Source organism: Telmatherina bonti, assembly GCF_933228915.1.
Source record: "Telmatherina bonti genome assembly, chromosome: 10".
Classification (NCBI taxonomy): Eukaryota; Metazoa; Chordata; class Actinopteri; order Atheriniformes; family Telmatherinidae; genus Telmatherina; species Telmatherina bonti.
In genome coordinates this window covers 38,596,554-38,619,806 of record NC_136628.1, presented here as the reverse complement: position 1 = coordinate 38,619,806, position 23,253 = coordinate 38,596,554, and the positions used below count along the sequence as shown (strand labels likewise).

General features: G+C 36.4%; 2 protein-coding genes across 3 annotated transcripts; one reads left to right on the top strand and one right to left on the bottom strand.

The window, feature by feature from the left end:
* Positions 1-16,013: 16,013 nt before the first annotated feature.
* rnasekb (ribonuclease, RNase K b) lies at positions 16,014-18,173 on the bottom strand. The gene is made up of 3 exons (XM_079247940.1): positions 17,931-18,173; positions 16,555-16,637; positions 16,014-16,460 (listed from the first exon to the last, which is right to left on the bottom strand). Exons 1-3 carry the CDS (start codon positions 18,006-18,008, stop codon positions 16,316-16,318), a joined length of 306 nt encoding a protein of 101 aa, XP_079104066.1. The 5' UTR covers positions 18,009-18,173; the 3' UTR covers positions 16,014-16,315.
* Positions 18,174-18,264: 91 nt separating this feature from the next.
* bacc1 (BPTF associated chromatin complex component 1) lies at positions 18,265-22,654 on the top strand. 2 transcript variants are annotated; one of them, XM_079248020.1, is made up of 6 exons: positions 18,265-18,605; positions 18,916-19,010; positions 20,417-20,518; positions 20,733-20,962; positions 21,034-21,138; positions 22,265-22,652. In XM_079248020.1, exons 1-6 carry the CDS (start codon positions 18,585-18,587, stop codon positions 22,327-22,329), a joined length of 618 nt encoding a protein of 205 aa, XP_079104146.1. In that variant the 5' UTR covers positions 18,265-18,584; the 3' UTR covers positions 22,330-22,652. The 2 variants fall into 2 exon arrangements, with proteins under 2 accessions (XP_079104146.1, XP_079104147.1); XM_079248021.1 differs by lacking the exon at positions 20,417-20,518 and having other exon boundaries at positions 22,265-22,654.
* The last annotated feature ends 599 nt before the right edge of the window (positions 22,655-23,253 follow it).

Below are 23,253 nucleotides of genomic sequence, written 5' to 3'. Positions count from 1 at the left end.
GTTAAGTCATACTACTGTAGTAAATGACTGTTAAGTAGTACTACTGTCGTAAATGACTGTTAAGTAGTACTACTGTAGTAAATGACTGTTAGTATTACTACTGTAGTAAATGACAATTAGTAGTACTACTGTAGTAAATGACTGTTAAGTAGTACTACTGTAGGAATTTACTTTTAAGTAGTTCTACTGTGGTAAATGACTGTTAGTAGTACTACTGTAGTAAATGAACGTTAGTATTACTACTGTGGGAAATGACTGTTAAGTCGTACTACTGTAGTAAATGACTGTTAGCAGTACTGCTGTAGTAAATGACTGTAAGTAGTACTACTGTAGTAAATTACTGTTAAGTAGTGCTACTGTAGTAAATGACTGTTAGTAGTAGTACTGTAGTAACTGACTGTCAAGTACATCTACTGTAGTAAATAACTGTTAGTAGTACTACTGTAGTAAATGACCGTTAGTATTACTACTGTAGTAAATGACTGTTAGAAGTACTACTGTAGTAAATGACTGTTAGCAGTACTGCTGTAGTAAATGACTGTAAGTAGTACTACTGTAGTAAATTACTGTTAAGTAGTGCTACTGTAGTAAATGACTGTTAGTAGTAGTACTGTAGTAAATGACTGTCAAGTAGTTCTACTGTAGTGAATAACTGTTAGTAGCACTACAGTAGTAAATGACCGTTAGTATTACTACTGTAGTAAATGACAGTTAGTAGTGCTACTGCAGTAAATGACTGTTAGTAGTACTACTGTAGTAAATGACCGTTAGTAGTACTACTGTAGTAAATGACAGTTAGTAATACTACTGTAGTAAATGACTGTTAGTAGTACTACTGTAGTCAATGACTGTTAAGTAGTACTACTGTAGTAAATGATTGTTAGTAGTACTACTGTAGGAAATGACTGTTAGTAGTACTACTGTAGTAAATGACTGTTAAGTAGTACTACTGTCGTAAATGACTGTTAAGTCGTACTACTGTAGTAAATGACAGTTAGTAGTACTACTGTAGTAAATGACTGTTAAGTCGTACTACTGTAGTAAATGACTGTTAAGTGGTACTACTGTAGTAAATGACTGTTGAGTAGTTCTACTGTAGTAAATAACTGTTAGTAGTAGTACTGTAGTAAATGACCGTTAGTATTACTACTGTAGTAAATGACTGTTAAGTAGTACGACTGTAGTAAATGACTGTTTGTATTACTACTGTAGTAAATGACTGTTTGTAGTACTACTGTAGGAAATGACTGTTAGTAGTCCTACGGTAGTAAATTCCTGTTAGTATTACTACTGCAGTAAATGACAGTTAGTAGTACTACTGTAGGAAATGACTGTTAAGTCGTACTACTGTAGTAAATGACTGTTCGTATAACTACTGTTGTAAAAAACATTTAGTAGTACTACTGTAGTAAATTACTGTTAGTAGTACTACTATAGTAAATGACAGTTAGTAGTACTACTGTAATAAATGACTGTTAGTATTACTACTGTTGTAAATGACATTTAGTAGTACTACTGTAGTAAATTACTGTTAGTAGTACTACTATAGTAAATGACAGTTAGTAGTACTACTGTAGTAAATGACTGTTAAGTCGTACTACTGTAGTAAATGACAGTTAGTAGTACTACTGTAGTAAATGACTGTTAAGTCGTACTACTGTAGTCAATGACTGTTAAGTAGTACTACTGTAGTAAATGACTGTTAGTATTACTACTGTAGTAAATGACAATTAGCAGTACTACTGTAGTAAATGACCGTTAGTCTTACTACTGTAGTAAATGACTGTTACGTAGTTCTACTGTAGTAAATGACTTAGTAGTACTAGTGTAGTAAATGACCGTTAGTCTTACTACTGTAGTAAATGACAGTTAGTAGTACTACTGTCGTTAATGACTGTTAAGTAGTACTTCTGTAGTAAATGACTGTTAGTATTACTACTGTAGTAAATGACTGTTAGTAGTACTACTGTGGTAAATGACAGTTAGTAGTACTACTGTAGTAAATGACTGTTAAGTAGTCCTACTGTAGTAAATGACTGTTAGTATTACTACTGTAGTAAATGACCGTTAGTAGTACTACTGTAGTAAATGACAGTTAGTAGTACTACTGTAGCAAATGGCAGTTAGTAGTACTACTGTAGGAAATGACTGTTAAGTAGTACTACTGTAGTAAATGACTGTTAGTAGTACTACTGTAGTAAATGACCGTTACTATTACTACTGTAGTAAATGACTGTTAGTAGTCCTACGGTAGTAAATTACTGTTAGTAGTACTACTATAGTAAATGACAGTTAGTAGTACTACTGTCGTAAATGACTGTTAAGTAGTACTACTGTACTAAATGACTGTTAGTATTACTACTGTAGTAAATGACAGTAGTACTACTGTAGTAAATGACTTAGTAGTACTAGTGTAGTAAATGACCATTAGTATTACTACTGTAGTAAATGACAGTTAGTAGTACTACTGTGGTAAATGACTGTTAGTAGTACTACTGTAGTAAATGACTGTTAAGTCGTACTACTGTAGTAAATGACTTAGTAGTACTAGTGTAGTAAATGACCGTTAGTCTTACTACTGTAGTAAATGACTGTTACGTAGTTCTACTGTAGTAAATGAGTTAGTAGTACCAGTGTAGTAAATGACCGTTAGTCTTACTACTGTAGTAAATGACAGTTAGTAGTACTACTGTCGTAAATGACTGTTAAGTAGTACTTCTGTAGTAAATGACTGTTAGTATTACTACTGTAGTAAATGACTGTTAGTAGTACTACTGTGGTAAATGACAGTTAGTAGTACTACTGTAGTAAATGACTGTTAAGTAGTCCTACTGTAGTAAATGACTGTTAGTAGTAGTACTGTAGTAAATGACTGTTAGTATTACTACTGTAGTAAATGACTGTTAGTAGTACTACTGTAGTATATGACCATTAGTATTACTACTGTAGAAAATGACAGTTAGTAGTACTACTGTCGTAAATGACTGTTAGTATTACTACTGTATTAAATGACTGTTAAGTCGTACTACTGTAGTAAATAACAATTAGTAATACTGCTGTAGGAAAAGACTGTTAGTAGTACTACTGTAAGAAATGACTTCTAAGTAGTTCTACCCTGGTAAATGACTGTTGGTAGTACTACTGTAGTAAATGACCATTAGTATTACTACTGTGGGAAATGACTGTTAGTAGTCCTACTGTAGTAAATGACTGTTAAGTAGTACTACTGTAGGAAATGACTGTTAGTAGTACTAATGTAGTAAATGACTGGTAGTAGTACTACTGTAGTATATGAGTGGTGGTAGTACTACGGTAGTAAATGACTGGTAGTAGTACTACGGTAGTAAATGACTGTTAAGTAGTACTACTGTAGGAAATGACTGTTAGTAGTACTAATGTAGTAAATGACTGGTAGTAGTACTACTGTAGTATATGAGTGGTGGTAGTACTACGGTAGTAAATGACTGGTAGTAGTACTACGGTAGTAAATGACTGTTAAGTAGTACTACTGTAGTAAATGACTGTTAGTAGTACTACGGTAGTAATTGATTGTTAGTATTACTACTGTAGTAAATAACCGTTCTGACAGTTAGTAGTACTTCTGTAGTAAATGACAATTAGTAGTACTACTGTGGTAAATGACTGTTAGTAGTACTACTGTAGTAAATGACCGTTAGTACTACTGTAGTAAATGACAGTTAGTAGTACTACTGTAGCAAATGACAGTTAGTAGTACTACTGTAGGAAATGACTGTTAAGTAGTACTACTGTAGTAAATGAATGTTAGTAGTACTACTGTAGTAAATGACCGTTACTATTACTACTGTAGTAAATGACTGTTAGTAGTCCTACGGTAGTAAATTACTGTTAGTAGTACTACTATAGTAAATGACAGTTAGTAGTACTACTGTCGTAAATGACTGTTAAGTAGTACTACTGTACTAAATGACTGTTAGTATTACTACTGTAGTAAATGACAGTAGTACTACTGTAGTAAATGACTTAGTAGTACTAGTGTAGTAAATGACCATTAGTATTACTACTGTAGTAAATGACAGTTAGTAGTACTACTGTGGTAAATGACTGTTAGTAGTACTACTGTAGTAAATGACTGTTAAGTCGTACTACTGTAGTAAATGACTTAGTAGTACTAGTGTAGTAAATGACCGTTAGTCTTACTACTGTAGTAAATGACTGTTACGTAGTTCTACTGTAGTAAATGACTTAGTAGTACTAGTGTAGTAAATGACCGTTAGTCTTACTACTGTAGTAAATGACAGTTAGTAGTACTACTGTCGTAAATGACTGTTAAGTAGTACTTCTGTAGTAAATGACTGTTAGTATTACTACTGTAGTAAATGACTGTTAGTAGTACTACTGTGGTAAATGACTGTTAGTAGTACTACTGTAGGAAATGACTTTTAAGTAGTACTACTGTAGGAAATGACTGTTAGTATTACTACTGTAGTAAATGACTTAGTAGTACTAGTGTAGTAAATGACCGTTAGTATTACTACTGTAGTAAATGACTGGTATTAGTACTACTGTAGTAAATGACTGGTAGTAGTACTACTGTAGTGTATGACTGGTAGTAGTACTACGGTAGTAAGTGACTGGTAGTAGTACTACTGTAGTATTTGACTGGTAGTAGTACTACTGTAGTACATGACTGGTAGTAGTACTACTGTAGTACATGACTGGTGGTAGTACTACGGTAGTAAATGACTGTTAGTAGTACTACTGTAGTAAATGACTGGTAGTAGTACTACTGTAGTAAATGACTGGTAGTAGTACTACTGTAGTATATGACTGGTGGTAGTACTATGGTAGTAAATGACTGTTAGTACTACTGAAGTAAATGACTGTTAGTAGTACTACTGTAGTAAATGACTGTTAGTAGTACTAATGTAGTAAATGACTGGTAGTAGTACTACTGTAGTATATGACTGGTGGTAGTACTACGGTAGTAAATGACTGTTAGTAGTACTACTGTAGTAAATGACTGGTAGTAGTACTACTGTACTAAATGACTGTTAGTATTACTACTGTAGTAAATGACAGTAGTACTACTGTAGTAAATGACTCTTAAGTCGTACTACTGTAGTAAATGACTGTTTAGTAGTACTACTGTAGTAAATGAATGTTAGTATTACTACTGTAGTAAATGACAATTAGTAGTACTGCTGTAGGAAAAGACTGTTAGTAGTACTACTGTAGGAAATTACTTTTAAGTAGTTCTACTGTGGTAAATGACTGTTGGTAGTATATCTGCAGTAAATGACAGTTAGCAGTACTGCTGTAGTAAATGACTGTAAGTAGTACTACTGTAGTAAATTACTGTTAAGTAGTGCTACTGTAGTTAATGACAGTTAGTAGTACTACAGTAGTACATGACTGTTAAGTAGTACGTCTGTATTAAATGACTGTTAGTATTACTACTGTAGTAAATGACTTAGTAGTACTAGTGTAGTAAATGACCGTTAGTATTACTACTGTAGTAAATGACAGTTAGTAGTACTACTGTGGTAAATGACTGTTAGTAGTACTACTGTAGTAAATGACTGTTAAGTCGTACTACTGTAGTAAACGACTGTTAAGTAGTACTACCGTGGTAAATGACTGTTAAGTAGTACTATTGTAGTAAATGACAATTAGTAGTACTACTGTAGTAAATGATTGTTAGTAGTACTACTGTAGTAAATGACTGTTAAGTAGTACTACGGTTGTAAATGACTGTTAAGTAGTACTTCTGTAGTAAATGACTGTTAGTATTACTACTGTAGTAAATGACTGTTAGTAGTACTACTGTAGGAAATGACTGTTAGTAGTCCTACGGTAGTAAATTACTGTTAGTAGTACTACGGTAGTAAATGACTGTTAAGTAGTACTACTGTAGTAAATGACTGGTATTAGTACTACTGTAGTAAATGACTGGTAGTAGTACTACTGTAGTGTATGACTGGTAGTAGTACTACGGTAGTAAGTGACTGGTAGTAGTACTACTGTAGTATTTGACTGGTAGTAGTACTACTGTAGTACATGACTGGTAGTAGTACTACTGTAGTACATGACTGGTGGTAGTACTACGGTAGTAAATGACTGTTAGTAGTACTACTGTAGTAAATGACTGGTAGTAGTACTACTGTAGTAAATGACTGGTAGTAGTACTACTGTAGTAAATGACTGGTAGTAGTACTACTGTAGTATATGACTGGTGGTAGTACTATGGTAGTAAATGACTGTTAGTACTACTGAAGTAAATGACTGTTAGTAGTACTACTGTAGTAAATGACTGTTAGTAGTACTAATGTAGTAAATGACTGGTAGTAGTACTACTGTAGTATATGACTGGTGGTAGTACTACGGTAGTAAATGACTGTTAGTAGTACTACTGTAGTAAATGACTGGTAGTAGTACTACTGTAGTAAATGACTGTTAGTAGTACTACTGTCGTAAATGACTGTTAGTAGTACTACTGTAGTAAATGACTGTTAAGTAGTACTACGGTAGTAAATGACTGTTAAGTAGTACTTCTGTAGTAAATGACTGTTAGTATCACTACTGTAGTAAATGACTGTTAGTAGTACTTCTGTAGGAAATGACTGTTAGTAGTCCTACGGTAGTAAATTACTGTTAGTAGTACTACTATAGTAAATGACAGTTAGTAGTACTACTGTCGTAAATGACTGTTAAGTAGTACTACTGTACTAAATGACTGTTAGTATTACTACTGTAGTAAATGACAGTAGAACTACTGTAGTAAATGACTCTTAAGTCGTACTACTGTAGTAAATGACTGTTAAGTAGTACTACTGTAGTAAATGAATGTTAGTATTACTACTGTAGTAAATGACAATTAGTAGTACTGCTATAGGAAAAGACTGTTAGTAGTACTACTGTAGGAAATTACTTTTAAGTAATTCTACTGTGGTAAATGACTGTTGGTAGTATATCTGCAGTAAATGACTGTTAGCAGTACTGCTGTAGTAAATGACTGTAAGTAGTACTACTGTAGTAAATTACTGTTAAGTAGTGCTACTGTAGTTAATGACAGTTAGTAGTACTACAGTAGTACATGACTGTTAAGTAGTACGTCTGTATTAAATGACTGTTAGTATTACTACTGTAGTAAATGACTTAGTAGTACTAGTGTAGTAAATGACCGTTAGTATTACTACTGTAGTAAATGACAGTTAGTAGTACTACTGTGGTAAATGACTGTTAGTAGTACTACTGTAGTAAATGACTGTTAAGTCGTACTACTGTAGTAAACGACTGTTAAGTAGTACTACCGTGGTAAATGACTGTTAAGTAGTACTATTGTAGTAAATGACAATTAGTAGTACTACTGTAGTAAATGACTGTTAGTAGTACTACTGTAGTAAATGACTGTTAAGTAGTACTACGGTTGTAAATGACTGTTAAGTAGTACTTCTGTAGTAAATGACTGTTAGTATTACTACTGTAGTAAATGACTGTTAGTAGTACTACTGTAGGAAATGACTGTTAGTAGTCCTACGGTAGTAAATTACTGTTAGTAGTACTACTATAGTAAATGACTGTTAGTAGTACTACTGTTGTAAATGACTGTTAAGTAGTACTACTGTACTAAATGACAGTTAGTATTACTACTGTAGTAAATGAGAGTAGTACTACTGTAGTAAATGACTGTTAAGTCGTACTACTGTAGTAAATGACCGTTTAGTAGTACTACTGTAGTAAATGAATGTTAGTATTACTACTGTAGTAAATGACAATTAGTAGTACTGCTGTAGGAAAAGACTGTTAGTAGTACTACTGTAGGAAATTACTTTTAAGTAGTTCTACTGTGGTAAATGACTGTTGGTAGTATATCTGTAGTAAATGACTGTTAGCAGTACTGCTGTAGTAAATGACTGTAAGTAGTACTACTGTAGTAAATTACTGTTAAGTAGTGCTACTGTAGTTAATGACAGTTAGTAGTACTACAGTAGTACATGACTGTTAAGTAGTACGTCTGTATTAAATGACTGTTAGTAGTACTACTGTAGTAAATGACAGTTAGTAGTACTACTGTAGTAAATGACTGTTAAGTAGTCCTACTGTAGTAAATGACTGTTAGTAGTACTACTGTAGTAAATGACTGTGAAGTAGTACTGTAGTAAATGACTGTTAGTATTACTACTGTAGTAAATGACTGTTAGTAGTACTACTGTAGTATATGACCATTAGTATTACTACTGTAGAAAATGACAGTTAGTAGTACTACTGTCGTAAATGACTGTTAGTATTACTCCTGTAGTAAATGACTGTTAAGTCGTACTACTGTAGTAAATGACAATTAGTAATACTGCTGTAGGAAAAGACTGTTAGTAGTACAACTGTAGGAAATGACTTCTAAGTAGTTCTACCCTGGTAAATGACTGTTGGTAGTACTACTGTAGTAAATGACCATTAGTATTACTACTGTGGGAAATGACTGTTAGTAGTCCTACTGTAGTAAATTACTGTTAGTAGTACTACTGTAGTAAATGACTGTTAAGTAGTACTACTGTAGGAAATGACTGTTAGTAGTACTAATGTAGTAAATGACTGGTAGTAGTACTACTGTAGTATATGAGTGGTGGTAGTACTACGGTAGTAAATTACTGGTAGTAGTACTACGGTAGTAAATGACTGTTAAGTAGTACTACTGTAGTAAATGACTGTTAGTAGTACTACGGTAGTAAATGACTGTTAGTAGTACTACTGTAGTAAATTACTGTTGAGTAGTACTACTGTAGGAAATGACTGTTAGTAGTACTAATGTAGTAAATGACTGGTAGTAGTACTACTGTAGTATATGAGTGGTGGTAGTACTACGGTAGTAAATGACTGGTAGTAGTACTACGGTAGTAAATGACTGTTAAGTAGTACTACTGTAGTAAATGACTGTTAGTAGTACTACGGTAGTAAATGACTGTTAGTAGTACTACTGTAGTAAATTACTGTTAAGTAGTGCTACTGTAGTAAATGACTGTTAGTAGTAGTACTGTAGTAAATGACTGTTACGTAGTTCTACTGTAGTAAATGACTTAGTAGTACTAGTGTAGTAAATGACCGTTAGTCTTACTACTGTAGTAAATGACAGTTAGTAGTACTACTTTCGTAAATGACTGTTAAGTAGTACTTCTGTAGTAAATGACTGTTAGTATTACTACTCTAGTAAATGACTGTTAGTAGTACTACTGTGGTAAATGACTGTTAGTAGTACTACTGTAGGAAATGACTTTTAAGTAGTACTACTGTAGTAAATGACTGTTAAGTAGTACTACTGTAGGAAATGACTGTTATTATTACTATTGTAGTATATGACAGTTAGTAGTACTACTGTAGTAAATGACTGTTAAGTAGTACTACTGTAGCAAATGACTGTTAGTAGTACTACGGTAGTAAATGACTGTTAAGTAGTACTACTGTAGTAAATGACTGGTATTAGTACTACTGTAGTAAATGACTGGTAGTAGTACTACTGTAGTGTATGACTGGTAGTAGTACTACGGTAGTAAGTGACTGGTAGTAGTACTACTGTAGTATTTGACTGGTAGTAGTACTACTGTAGTACATGACTGGTAGTAGTACTACTGTAGTACATGACTGGTGGTAGTACTACGGTAGTAAATGACTGTTAGTAGTACTACTGTAGTAAATGACTGGTAGTAGTACTACTGTAGTAAATGACTGGTAGTAGTACTACTGTAGTAAATGACTGGTAGTAGTACTACTGTAGTATATGACTGGTGGTAGTACTATGGTAGTAAATGACTGTTAGTACTACTGAAGTAAATGACTGTTAGTAGTACTACTGTAGTAAATGACTGTTAGTAGTACTAATGTAGTAAATGACTGGTAGTAGTACTACTGTAGTATATGACTGGTGGTAGTACTACGGTAGTAAATGACTGTTAGTAGTACTACTGTAGTAAATGACTGGTAGTAGTACTACTGTAGTAAATGACTGTTAGTAGTACTACTGTAGTAAATGACTGTTAGTAGTACTACTGTAGTAAATGACTGTTAAGTAGTACTACGGTAGTAAATGACTGTTAAGTAGTACTTCTGTAGTAAATGACTGTTAGTATCACTACTGTAGTAAATGACTGTTAGTAGTACTTCTGTAGGAAATGACTGTTAGTAGTCCTACGGTAGTAAATTACTGTTAGTAGTACTACTATAGTAAATGACAGTTAGTAGTACTACTGTCCTAAATGACTGTTAAGTAGTACTACTGTACTAAATGACTGTTAGTATTACTACTGTAGTAAATGACAGTAGTGCTACTGTAGTAAATGACTCTTAAGTCGTACTACTGTAGTAAATGACTGTTTAGTAGTACTACTGTAGTAAATGAATGTTAGTATTACTACTGTAGTAAATGACAATTAGTAGTACTGCTGTAGGAAAAGACTGTTAGTAGTACTACTGTAGGAAATTACTTTTAAGTAGTTCTACTGTGGTAAATGACTGTTGGTAGTATATCTGCAGTAAATGACTGTTAAGTAGTACTACTGTAGTAAATGACAATTAGTAGTACTACTGTAGTAAATGACTGTTAGTAGTACTACTGTAGTAAATGACTGTTAAGTAGTCCTACTGTAGTAAATGACTGTTAGTAGTACTACTGTAGTAAATGACCTTTAGTATTACTACTGTAGTAAATGACAGTTAGTAGTACTACTGTCGTAAATGACTGTTAGTATTACTACTGTAGTAAATGACTGTTAAGTCGTACTACTATAGTAAATGAATGTTAGTAATACTACTGTAGTAAATGACAATTAGTAGTACTGCTGTAGGAAAAGACTGTTAGTAGTACTACTGTAGGAAATGACTTCTAAGTAGTTCTACCCTGGTAAATGACTGTTGGTAGTACTACTGTAGTAAATGACCATTAGTATTACTACTGTGGGAAATGACTGTTAGTAGTCCTACTGTAGTAAATAACTGTTAGTAGTACTACTGTAGTAAATGACTGTTAAGTAGTACTACTGTAGGTAATGACTGTTAGTAGTACTAATGTAGTAAATGACTGGTAGTAGTACTACTGTAGTATATGAGTGGTGGTAGTACTACGGTAGTAAGTGACTGGTAGTAGTACTACGGTAGTAAATGACTGTTAAGTAGTACTACTGTAGTAAATGACTGTTAGTAGTACTACGGTAGTAAATGACTGTTAGTAGTACTACTGTAGTAAATTACTGTTAAGTAGTGCTACTGTAGTAAATGACTGTTAGTAGTAGTACTGTAGTAAATGACTGTTACGTAGTTCTACTGTAGTAAATGACTTAGTAGTACTAGTGTAGTAAATGACCGTTAGTCTTACTACTGTAGTAAATGACAGTTAGTAGTACTACTGTCGTAAATGACTGTTAAGTAGTACTTCTGTAATAAATGACTGTTAGTATTACTACTGTAGTAAATGACTGTTAGTATTACTACTGTAGTAAATGACTGTTAGTAGTACTACTGTGGTAAATGACTGTTAGTAGTACTACTGTAGTATATGACTGGTAGTAGTACTACGGTAGTAAATGACTGGTAGTAGTACTACTGTAGTATTTGACTGGTAGTAGTACTACTGTAGTACATGACTGTTAAGTAGTACTGTAGTAAATGACTGTTAGTATTTCTACTTTAGTAAATGACTGTTAGTAGTACTACTGTAGTAAATGACCTTTAGTATTACTACTGTAGTAAATGACAGTTAGTATTACTACTGTGGGAAATGACTGTTAGTAGTCCTACTGTAGTAAATAACTGTTAGTAGTACTACTGTAGTAAATGACTGTTAAGTAGTACTACTGTAGGAAATGACTGTTAGTAGCACTAATGTAGTAAATGACTGGTAGTAGTACTACTGTAGTATATGAGTGGTGGTAGTACTACGGTAGTAAATGACTGGTAGTAGTACTACGGTAGTAAATGACTGTTAAGTAGTACTACTGTAGTAAATGACTGTTAGTAGTACTACGGTAGTAAATGACTGTTAGTAGTACTACTGTAGTAAATTACTGTTAAGTAGTGCTACTGTAGGAAATGACTGTTAGTAGTACTAATGTAGTAAATGACTGGTAGTAGTACTACTGTAGTATATGAGTGGTGGTAGTACTACGGTAGTAAATGACTGGTAGTAGTACTACGGTAGTAAATGACTGTTAAGTAGTACTACTGTAGTAAATGACTGTTAGTAGTACTACGGTAGTAAATGACTGTTAGTAGTACTACTTTAGTAAATTACTGTTAGTAGTACTACTGTAGTAAATTACTGTTAAGTAGTGCTACTGTAGGAAATGACTGTTAGTAGTACTAATGTAGTAAATCACTGGTAGTAGTACTACTGTAGTATATGAGTGGTGGTAGTACTACGGTAGTAAATGACTGGTAGTAGTACTACGGTAGTAAATGACTGTTAAGTAGTACTACTGTAGTAAATGACTGTTAGTAGTACTACGGTAGTAAATGACTGTTAGTAGTACTACTGTAGTAAATTACTGTTAAGTAGTGCTACTGTAGTAAATGACTGTTAGTAGTAGTACTGTAGTAAATGACTGTTACGTAGTTCTACTGTAGTAAATGACTTAGTAGTACTAGTGTAGTAAATGACCGTTAGTCTTACTACTGTAGTAAATGACAGTTAGTAGTACTACTGTAGTAAATGACTGTTAGTAGTACTACTGTGGTAAATGACTGTTAGTAGTACTACTGTAGGAAATGACTTTTAAGTAGTACTACTGTAGTAAATGACTGTTAAGTAGTACTTCTGTAGTAAATGACTGTTAGTAGTACTTCTGTAGTAAATGACTGTTAGTATTACTACTGTAGTAAATGACTGTTAGTATTACTACTGTAGTAAATGACTGTTAGTAGTACTACTGTGGTAAATGACTGTTAGTAGTACTACTGTAGGAAATGACTTTTAAGTAGTACTACTGTAGTAAATGACTGTTAAGTAGTACTACTGTAGGAAATGACTGTTAGTATTACTACTGTAGTAAATGACAGTTAGTAGTACTACTGTAGTAAATGACTGTTAGTAGTACTACGGTCGTAAATGACTGTTAAGTAGTACTACTGTAGTAAATGACTGGTATTAGTACTACTGTAGTAAATGACTGGTAGTAGTACTACTGTAGTATATGACTGGTAGTAGTACTACGGTAGTAAATGACTGGTAGTAGTACTACTGTAGTATTTGACTGGTAGTAGTACTACTGTAGTACATGACTGGTAGTAGTACTACTGTAGTACATGACTGGTGGTAGTACTACGGTAGTAAATGACTGTTTTTGGTACTACTGTAGTAAATGACTGGTAGTAGTACTACTGTAGTAAATGACTGTTAAGTAGTACTACTGTAGCAAATGACTGTTAGTAGTACTACGGTAGTAAATGACTGTTAAGTAGTACTACTGTAGTAAATGACTGGTATTAGTACTACTGTAGTAAATGACTGGTAGTAGTACTACTGTAGTATATGACTGGTAGTAGTACTATGGTAGTAAATGACTGGTAGTAGTACTACTGTAGTATTTGACTGGTAGTAGTACTACTGTAGTACATGACTGGTAGTAGTACTACTGTAGTACATGACTGGTGGTAGTACTACGGTAGTAAATGACTGTTAGTACTACTGAAATAAATGACTGTTAGTAGTACTACTGTAGTAAATGATTGTTAGTAGTACTACTTTAGTACATGACTGGTAGTAGTACTACTGTAGTAAATGACTGGTAGTAGTACTACTGTAGTAAATGACTGTTAGTAGTACTACTGTAGTAAATGACTGTTAGTAGTACTACTGTAGTATATGACAGTTAGTAGTACTACTGTAGTAAATGACTGTTAGTAGTACTACTGTAGTACATGACTGTTAGTAGTACTACTGTAGTAAATGACTGTTAGTAGTACTACTGTAGTAAATGACTGTTAGTAGTACTACTGTAGTACATGACAGTTAGTAGTACTACTGTAGTAAATGACTGTTAGTAGTACTACTGTAGTAAATGACTGTTAGTACTACTGTAGTAAATGACTGTTAGTAGTACTACTGTAGTACATGACTGTTAGTAGTACTACTGTAGTACATGACCTGTCTAAGGTCTGTATTTGTCTGGACTGGAAATGAGGAAAAACTTTTTTTTTTCTCACAATCAGACTTTATTGAACAGAATCATCCAGCAGGTTTTATCCAACATTGAAGACAATAACTTTATTTAAATTCATCCAGGAAACATCTGGAGCATCGGGGGAAAGATGGACGAGGGTCTCCGACTCTCAGGAATGATGGGACATTTCAACACCATGACTGTTAGTAGTACTACTGTAGTAAATGACTGTTAGTAGTACTACGGTAGTAAATGACTGTTAGTAGTACTACTGTAGTAAATGACTGGTAGTAGTACTACTGTAGTATATGACTGGTGGTAGTACTATGGTAGTAAATGACTGTTAGTACTACTGAAATAAATGACTGTTAGTAGTACTATGGTAGTAAATGACTGTTAGTAGTACTAATGTAGTAAATGACTGGTAGTAGTACTACTGTAGTATATGACTGGTGGTAGTACTACGGTAGTAAATGACTGTTAGTAGTACTACTGTAGTAAATGACTGGTAGTAGTACTACTGTAGTAAATGACTGTTAGTAGTACTACTGTAGTACATGACTGGTAGTAGTACTACGGTAGTAAATGACTGGTAGTAGTACTACTGTAGTAAATGACTGTTAGTAGTACTACTGTAGTAAATGGCTGGTAGTAGTACTACTGTAGTATATGACTGGTGGTAGTACTACGGTAGTAAATGACTGGTAGTACTACTGTAGTAAATGACTGTTAGTAGTACTAATGTAGTAAATGACTGGTAGTAGTACTACTGTAGTATATGACTGGTGGTAGTACTACGGTAGTAAATGACTGGTAGTAGTACTACGGTAGTAAATGAGTGTTAAGTAGTACTACTGTAGTAAATGACTGTTAGTAGTACTACGGTAGTAAATGACTGTTAGTAGTACTACTGTAGTATATGACTGTTAGTACTACTGTAGTAAATGACTGTTAGTAGTACTACTGTAGTAAATGACTGGTAGTAGTACTACTGTAGTAAATGACTGTTAGTACTACTGTAGTAAATGACTGTTAGTAGTACTACTGTAGTAAATGACTGTTAGTAGTACTAATGTAGTAAATGACTGGTAGTAGTACTACTGTAGTATATGACTGGTGGTAGTACTACGGTAGTAAATGACTGGTAGTAGTACTACGGTAGTAAATGACTGTTAAGTAGTACTACTGTAGTAAATGACTGTTAGTACTACTGTAGTAAATGACTGTTAGTACTACTGTAGTAAATGACTGTTAGTAGTACTACTGTAGTACATGACTGGTAGTAGTACTACGGTAGTAAATTACTGTTAGTAGTACTATTGTAGTACATGACTGTTAGCAGTACTACCGTAGTAAATGACTGTTAGTAGTACTATGGTAGTAAATGACTGTTAGTAGTACTACTGTAGTACATGACTGTTAGCAGTACTACTGTAGTAAATGATTGTTAGTAGTACTACTTTAGTACATGACTGGTAGTAGTACTACTGTAGTAAATGACTGGTAGTAGTACTACTGTAGTAAATGACTGTTAGTAGTACTACTGTAGTAAATGACTGTTAGTAGTACTACTGTAGTATATGACAGTTAGTAGTACTACTGTAGTAAATGACTGTTAGTAGTACTACTGTAGTACATGACTGTTAGTAGTACTACTGTAGTAAATGACTGTTAGTAGTACTACTGTAGTAAATGACTGTTAGTACTACTGTAGTACATGACAGTTAGTAGTACTACTGTAGTAAATGACTGTTAGTAGTACTACTGTAGTAAATGACTGTTAGTACTACTGTAGTAAATGACTGTTAGTAGTACTACTGTAGTACATGACCTGTCTAAGGTCTGTATTTGTCTGGACTGGAAATGAGGAAAAACTTTTTTTTTTCTCACAATCAGACTTTATTGAACAGAATCATCCAGCAGGTTTTATCCAACATTGAAGACAATAACTTTATTTAAATTCATCCAGGAAACATCTGGAGCATCGGGGGAAAGATGGACGAGGGTCTCCGACTCTCAGGAATGATGGGACATTTCAACACCAACAATAAACATTTACATCTGCAATAAATATTCATTTATTAACAAAAGGGGTGGGGCTATATATCACAAGACCCCGCCCCTTCATTAACATCAACCAGTCAGATGGCCCTGACCGCTGTGGACGTGGTCTTTGGCAGTCTGTATGGTCTCTATGTGACCATATACTCCTGCCGCTTGTTGAGCCGCACCTGGCAGAGCGAGACGGCGCCCACCGCCACGTAGACGGCAGCGGCGATGAAGCAGTTGATGCCCACCTGGTTGTAGAGACTGTAGATGTTCTGGGGAGGATTTTTACTGGGAGACAGGTCAGAAACTTTATTTACACTTTGTTCTGAGACAAGAAGTTCATCAGGCATGTTGAGATGTTTTATTTGGTGAGATCACTCACTCGTTCCGAATGTCTTCCTCGGTGAACGGGACGTCTTCGATCAGGACAGCCGACTTGGCACTGAAGAAGATCCCCAACATGGCCTGAAAAAGGACAGCGGACACGGTCAACACGAGGGACGAGAACGCTTCTGGGGGAAATAAAGCATTCCAGGACGAACCAATAAGACGTCAGTACTTTTCTTACTTGGCTCAATTTTGCAAGGTTTTTTTTTTTTAGTTTTTATTTTTAAATAAATCCGACTTCCGTGTGTGTGTGTGTGTGTGTATATGTATGTATGTATATATATATATATATATATATACGTACACACATATATACATACACACACACACATATATATATATACATATATATATATACATACATACACACACACACACACACACACAAACACACGTTTTGGTGGTGATATGGTGTTGATATGGTGATACATTAGAGGTGGGAATATTGAGTGGAAAAATCAAGTATCACTATTTCTTTTTTTCATATAAACAAAAGTAATTCATGAAAATTTCTTTTGTCGTTTTTATTGTTTTTACTTGTCTTCTTGGGCATTATAGCAGCAGAATGATGATCGGCTACTGTGTTGTTTTTTCCTGATTGAAATCAAGAAAAATGACGAACAAAAAAAGGTTTTGACATTTCTTTTGTTTTTAAATCTACAAATATCAGCAATATATTATTTCATATATATATTTACACGTATATATGTGTGTATCTTTTTTCTTTCCAAGAATATATCTGTATTTCTGACAATTAACTTTATTACTAGCAAAGCTAAAAATAAAGTCCAGGTTATGCAGAAGTGGGGAAAATGACTTATAACAGTAACCACGTGATCACGTGACGACAAAATAAGTCACATGACATTTAAGAGAAACATCTATTTCTACCATTTAACACCGATAAAACCGTTTTTATTATTTTTAAAAAAAAAATAATACTTGTAATAATAAACGATCTGATTCTAATAAATGTATAACTCTAAATAAACTACAAGTATCGATTTTACATTAAAACATAAAGACTTATACAAGAGAATCATTAATGAATCGTCATTCTTCAATTAAAAATGTACATAAAGATATGAATAAAATAAACAGGTTGTATCCTGGTTGTATCATAATCAGCTTTGGTCGGTCAGGTAGGTGTAAGTGGGCTCGGTCTATTTACCGGCAACATGTTTGACTTCAGGAATTATCCACAAACTCCATCTTTCCTTCCTTTGCATTTCTCAAACTAACGAAGATTTTTTAACAATCAGGTCTAATTTGTAATTTTTATACACATTTTAAAGGAACCAACCAACAAAAAAATACTCCCAGTGTCGAAATCGCTCGCATTTCCTTCCAGGAAATAGCCAGCTCCCTTACCAGCATGATGACCCCCCAGATGCTGATTACGATTCCGCACGCGGCCATCTTCGGCCCGCAGAACAGAAGCGACGGCATGTCTGGGTTTAACCACCTGCTAGATGGGTGGATCAGAAACTGATTTTCTGTTTGATTCTCTAAACAAATGAAGATCGAGCCATGGAAGGACAGAGCTTCGGAAGTCAGCTGATCCTTGTCCGCTCGGCTTCCCTCGGTGACATTCGGTAAGTTCCGCGACCAGCAGCTCGGTCAACCAATCAAATGTCAGAATCTACAAGCCCCACCTCTTCCTCTGAAGCTGACCAATGGTGTTCCATCTGGATGTTCGCGCAGCATTCTCCGCATCCTGTCTGTGAACCTTTGTTGTGATAGAAACATTTTTCACCTGAATATGTAAATATTAAGCCATAAAGCTCAAGTCTAAAAATTATATTTGTGGAATTTATTCAAAGCTCTAAATTATTTTAAAATCCCACCGAAGCGTGTATGGAAGCCTGCTAACGGCTGCAGGCGAGCTAACAGGAGCTAACTGTGGCTAGCAGCTAGGCTAACTGTAGCTAACAGGAGCTAACTGTCGCTAGCAGCTAGCTTTCTGTTGTTTTGTTCCCATCTGGCTTTTAGACAGAAAATAAAAGCTCCTGCTGCTCCAGAGAAATGACGTCAGCCTCTGCTAAGGTAGGCTCTCACCTGGTTTCTGAGGATCAGTTCTGGTTCAAGAAGAACTCCATCAGCATCAGTCTTACATCTTATAGAACAAACACAAACCTCATGAAAAGCTGATTAACTTTTCCCCCCTTAAATCAAAAGAATCTAAATTCAGTTAAAAGTCTGTCTGTCTGTGTGAAACTGCTGAACATGATGATATGTCTGTAGACATACATGCAGCAGTCTGATGTGTTTCTTCAGGCTGGAGATGGAAACTCTCCAGCCTGGTGTTTATCTCCAGCACCTGCTGCTACGCCAACATGAATGTGTTTCTCTGCAGGTGGGCGAGATCTTCTCTGCAGCTGGAGCTGCCTTCACCAAGCTGGGAGAGCTGACCATGCAGCTGCATCCGGTGTCCGATTCCAGCCCTGCAGGGTGAGACGCACTCAGGTTTCCCTCCGCACCTGAACGCCTTGCTGCCAGGTGTGAGGAGTCTTTATGCCCACCTGGACTGACAGCGTTCAGCTTTAGCTCAGTGGTTTTCTCTGTCTCTGTACACGATGAACAGATAACTCAGTGACGTCACATTGTTACGGCGCCATGTTGGACAGCTAACAGTTAGCTGCCATTCAGTTAACTTACGTTGCTGTTAACTGTTTCTCAACAAGGATGGCGCAAGCAAACTTCCAACTTCCCAAACCAGTTCAGGTCAGACTTATTTAAAAAAAATGTCTTTGTTGTTGCTCAACACCTGCAGGAGTTTACAAAATCCTGGTTTACAAACCAACAACCGGCCAACGGACAGTTCTAGCTAGCAGGTCAAGCTAGCTGGTAGGGCTGCTCAATTATGGCAAAAATTAGGATTATTTTGACTGAAATTGAGATCTCGATTATTGAACACGATTATCCTCTTATCTTTAACAACATGAATTTATTTAACATTAAACCGTGGCTTTCAAACAATGTCTTCATGATCCCACAAATTTTAGAAAAAAAATAACTTAAAGTTTTGTCTTCACAAAGTATAAATACTGTTGTAAACTGAATAGAAACAAGTAAGGATTAAACAACGCTGCGCGTCGTGGTGTTCTAGACGCCGTGTCGTGCATTATAACTGTCTAATGCACGGTTCTGAGTTGCTTAATCCGCTTATACCACGGTCCCACACAGGAAACATTTTATAAGAAATTTGTATTTATTTTCTACAACATTTGCTGAAGTAAAGGAACTATTTTACGTTGGCCTCGATGTACTTTTTATGCCAAACAACCGCTGTCAGGCTACAGCGCATTTCTCTCATTCACCTGTTAAAAGACAGCTGATCTGAACCAGCTGGTTAACACGTTGCTATGGTAACGCCCCGTAACTCACCGAGGTATGTATATGGGCTTTACAATAAAAGGCCTTTCATAAAAACCAGCATGAGTCAATAAATCGGCTTCTTCAGGGTGTATAGTGACACACACACACACACACACAGCCAGAGTCGTAATAAATATAATTATTACAGATGTGGACAATTCTCACCATGTAGCACAATATTCTAGAGACACACAGAAACACACCTGCTTTGTGTATGAGGAGCATTCACATTAAAGTTAGGAGTTTTTTCAGCTGCTGGTCCTAAACTGTAGAATGAGCTCCTCATCATCATCAATCTTCCTCTCTGTCCACTCCTTCCACATGCAGATTTATCAGTTACCAGTACAACCTCCCAACAAGCCAATAAAGGGCAGCTGGTTCCAGATCCTGGACCTGAACCGCTTTCCGGTTCCTGCCTGGTCTGATGGTGTTCAGTTTGTCCCACCAGCCGCAGAGTCTGACGCTGTGTTCGTCCTCAGAGCCAAGTGGACGGAGACGGAGATCGAGATGCTGCGCTTGGCGGTGCGTCGCTTTGGAGATGACCTGAACAACATCAGCTCCGTGATCAAAGAACGCACTGTGTAAGTGTTAAAGGAGCAGTCCGCCTGAACCCAGCAGGAGCACAGACCAGCATGTTGGCATTGTCTCACTGCAGAATCTGAAACTGTACAGAGACAGACAGAGTCCACATCCAGGCGCTCACCGAGAACCAAAGCAGGACATATGTTCAGGGCATGATGGTAACCTCTCCTCTGACCCAGTCTGCGCTGGTTCTGACCCGTTCTTCCCCTGCAGAGCTCAGATAAAGAGCACGGTGAAGAGAAAGCTGTACGAGGACAGCAGGGTCCCCATCTCCTCCGAGTCCTCCAAGAAAACCATCAAGAAACCCGCCGTTTCCATGACGCAGACCCCCACACCAGCCGCTCCCGCCATGATTTCCGTGCCGACATCGCAAGTTGTCGTGGCGACAGGGATGCAAAATAGCCCGTCTCTGGCCCCGCCCATCAAGAAGCAGAAGACGGCAGGTAAAAGTCTGTGAATTAAACAACCTGAAGGAAACTCTGGAAGTTTCTGATCGAACTTTTTCCCCCTGCAGACGTGACGCTGAGCGCCCTGAACGACTCGGATGTAAACAGTGACCTGGTGGACATCGAAGGACTCGGAGACGGATCTTCCAACAAGAAACTGAACTTTGACCAAGGTTGGCATCAGAAAAACACTTTAACATCGCGCATTAGCATCTAGCGCTAACACCCTGGGGTCTTATATTAGCGTCTAACGCTAACACCCTGGGGTCTACCATTAGCATCTAATGCTAACACCCTGGGGTCTCGCATTAGCATCCAACGCTAAATCCCTGGTGTCTCACATTAGCATCTAATGCTAACAGCCTGGGTTCTCGAATTAGAATCTAATGCTAACAGCCTGGGTTCTCACATTACCATCTAATACTAACACCCTGGGTTCTCAAATTAGCATCAAATGCTAACACCCTGGGTTCTCACATTAGAATCTAATGCTAACACCCTGGGTTCTCGCATTAACATCTAATGCTAACAACCTGGGTTCTCACATTAGCATCTAATGCTAACATCCTGGGTTCTCACATTAGCATCTAATGCTAACACCCCGGGGTCTCGCATTAGCATCTAATGCTAACACCCTGGGGTCTCGCTTTAGCATCTAGCACTGTCACCTTGAGGGTCTCGCATTAGCATCTAACGCTAACACTCTGGGGTCTCACATTAGCATCTAACGCTAACACCCTGGGGTCTCGCATTCGCATCTAATGCTAACACCCTGGGGTCTCGCATTCGCATCTAATGCTAACACCCTGGGGTATAGCATTAGCATCTAATGCTAACACTCTGGGGTATAGCATTAGCATCCAACGCTAACACCCTGGGGTCTCGCATTAGCATCTAACGCTAACACACCCTGGGGTCTTGCGTTAGCAGCATTGCTAAAATTGTAGACTCCCATGTTAGCTGGCTAATGCTAAGACCAAAGGCCATTTTACATTGTAGCACTGAATAAGGTTGTTTTTACTTGTTTGGGTGGTTCAAAGACACTTCCTGTCTGTGAGCTTCAGGACTAAAATAGTGTAAGAAACCATCTGAATATGTAAAACACAGTTAAACAGAACATCTGTAGGTGAGTTTCATCAGGACACGTGGTGATGTAAAGAATCGTATCATCAGCATTACCATAGAGGAACGTGGACAATCGGAACTGAAATTGACCCTTGAGGGACACCATAAATCACGATAAATCTGTTGGATGCTGATTAATCAATAACCTGTTTTCTCTGGTCTCCTGACTTGTAGAGAGCCTGAACCTTGACTCCAGCCTCATCATGAACTCAAGCGACCTTCCTCTGCTGTCCCGCTGACCTCTCTGGATAAGCCCCGCCCCCACCAGCATCCCTCGCTCTGGTCTGCTGATGTTTCAGTTAAATTAGTGAACCTGAAGCTGAGCTCAGGATTTTATTTTTAGGCTGAATTATGTTGAGTTAGTTTTAGTTTCCAGCTGGAATTCTGTTTAATTATCATGAAGCTGAGCTGTGTGCAGGAACCTCCGATCATCAGATTAAGATATTGATCAGTGTGACGAAGTAAGCCAGATCCTAAACACCTGGAAATGACATGTTTGTGATCAGAAGATGAACTGTCCGACGAAATTAAACTGAATGTGTTCAATTCTGGTTCCAGTTTTCTGTTTATTCTTCAGGATAAAGCTAAAAGGTCGTAAAATATAACGTTTATGATTCAGAGGCAACAACGTGGTTGATGAATCTCTTTACAAACTTTATTATGTAGAAGAGCAGCAGTCTCCCCACATAACATTTTCCATGTCCGCTAATGTTTGCTAAATGTAAGAATAAAATGTAAGTTTTGGGGGTTTTGTCCCACAATATTCAAAAGTGGTCAGACAAAACAAACAAATATGAGACTTGCTCCCCTCCCACGTTTCTGGGTCTTTCAGATGTGTTTGGCTGATGCAATATCCTCTTTATGTGGTTTCAAAATAAAAGTCTTTTTTTAGTGATCACCCTGGAGGATGATTTATAAAAAACAAACATGTTCAGACAACTTCCACTCGTATGATGGAAATATGTGCTGACCCAATTCTCTGATCTCTTGTCTGAGTTAGTGCTGACTACTGATAAGGTCATTGTACTAGGTGATTTTAATATTCATGTTGATGATGAAAATGATAGTTTAAACATTTCCTTTAGCTCTATTCTAAACTCAGTTGGGTTTTCACAAAATGTCCATGGAGCCACTCACTCTCATGGCCATACTCTTGATCTGGT

Coding starts and splice junctions, on each gene's coding strand:
- rnasekb (XM_079247940.1), bottom strand. CDS start 18,008: ATGCCGTCGCTTCTGTTCTGCGGGCCGAAGATGGCCGCGTGCGGAATC. Junction 16,638..17,930: donor TCTGGGGGGTCATCATGCTG/GTAAGGGAGCTG, acceptor GTCCTTTTTCAG/GCCATGTTGGGGATCTTCTT. Junction 16,461..16,554: donor GAGGAAGACATTCGGAACGA/GTGAGTGATCTC, acceptor CCTGTCTCCCAG/TAAAAATCCTCCCCAGAACA.
- bacc1 (XM_079248020.1), top strand. CDS start 18,585: ATGACGTCAGCCTCTGCTAAG. Junction 18,606..18,915: donor TGACGTCAGCCTCTGCTAAG/GTAGGCTCTCAC, acceptor GTTTCTCTGCAG/GTGGGCGAGATCTTCTCTGC. Junction 19,011..20,416: donor TCCGATTCCAGCCCTGCAGG/GTGAGACGCACT, acceptor GTTCGTCCTCAG/AGCCAAGTGGACGGAGACGG.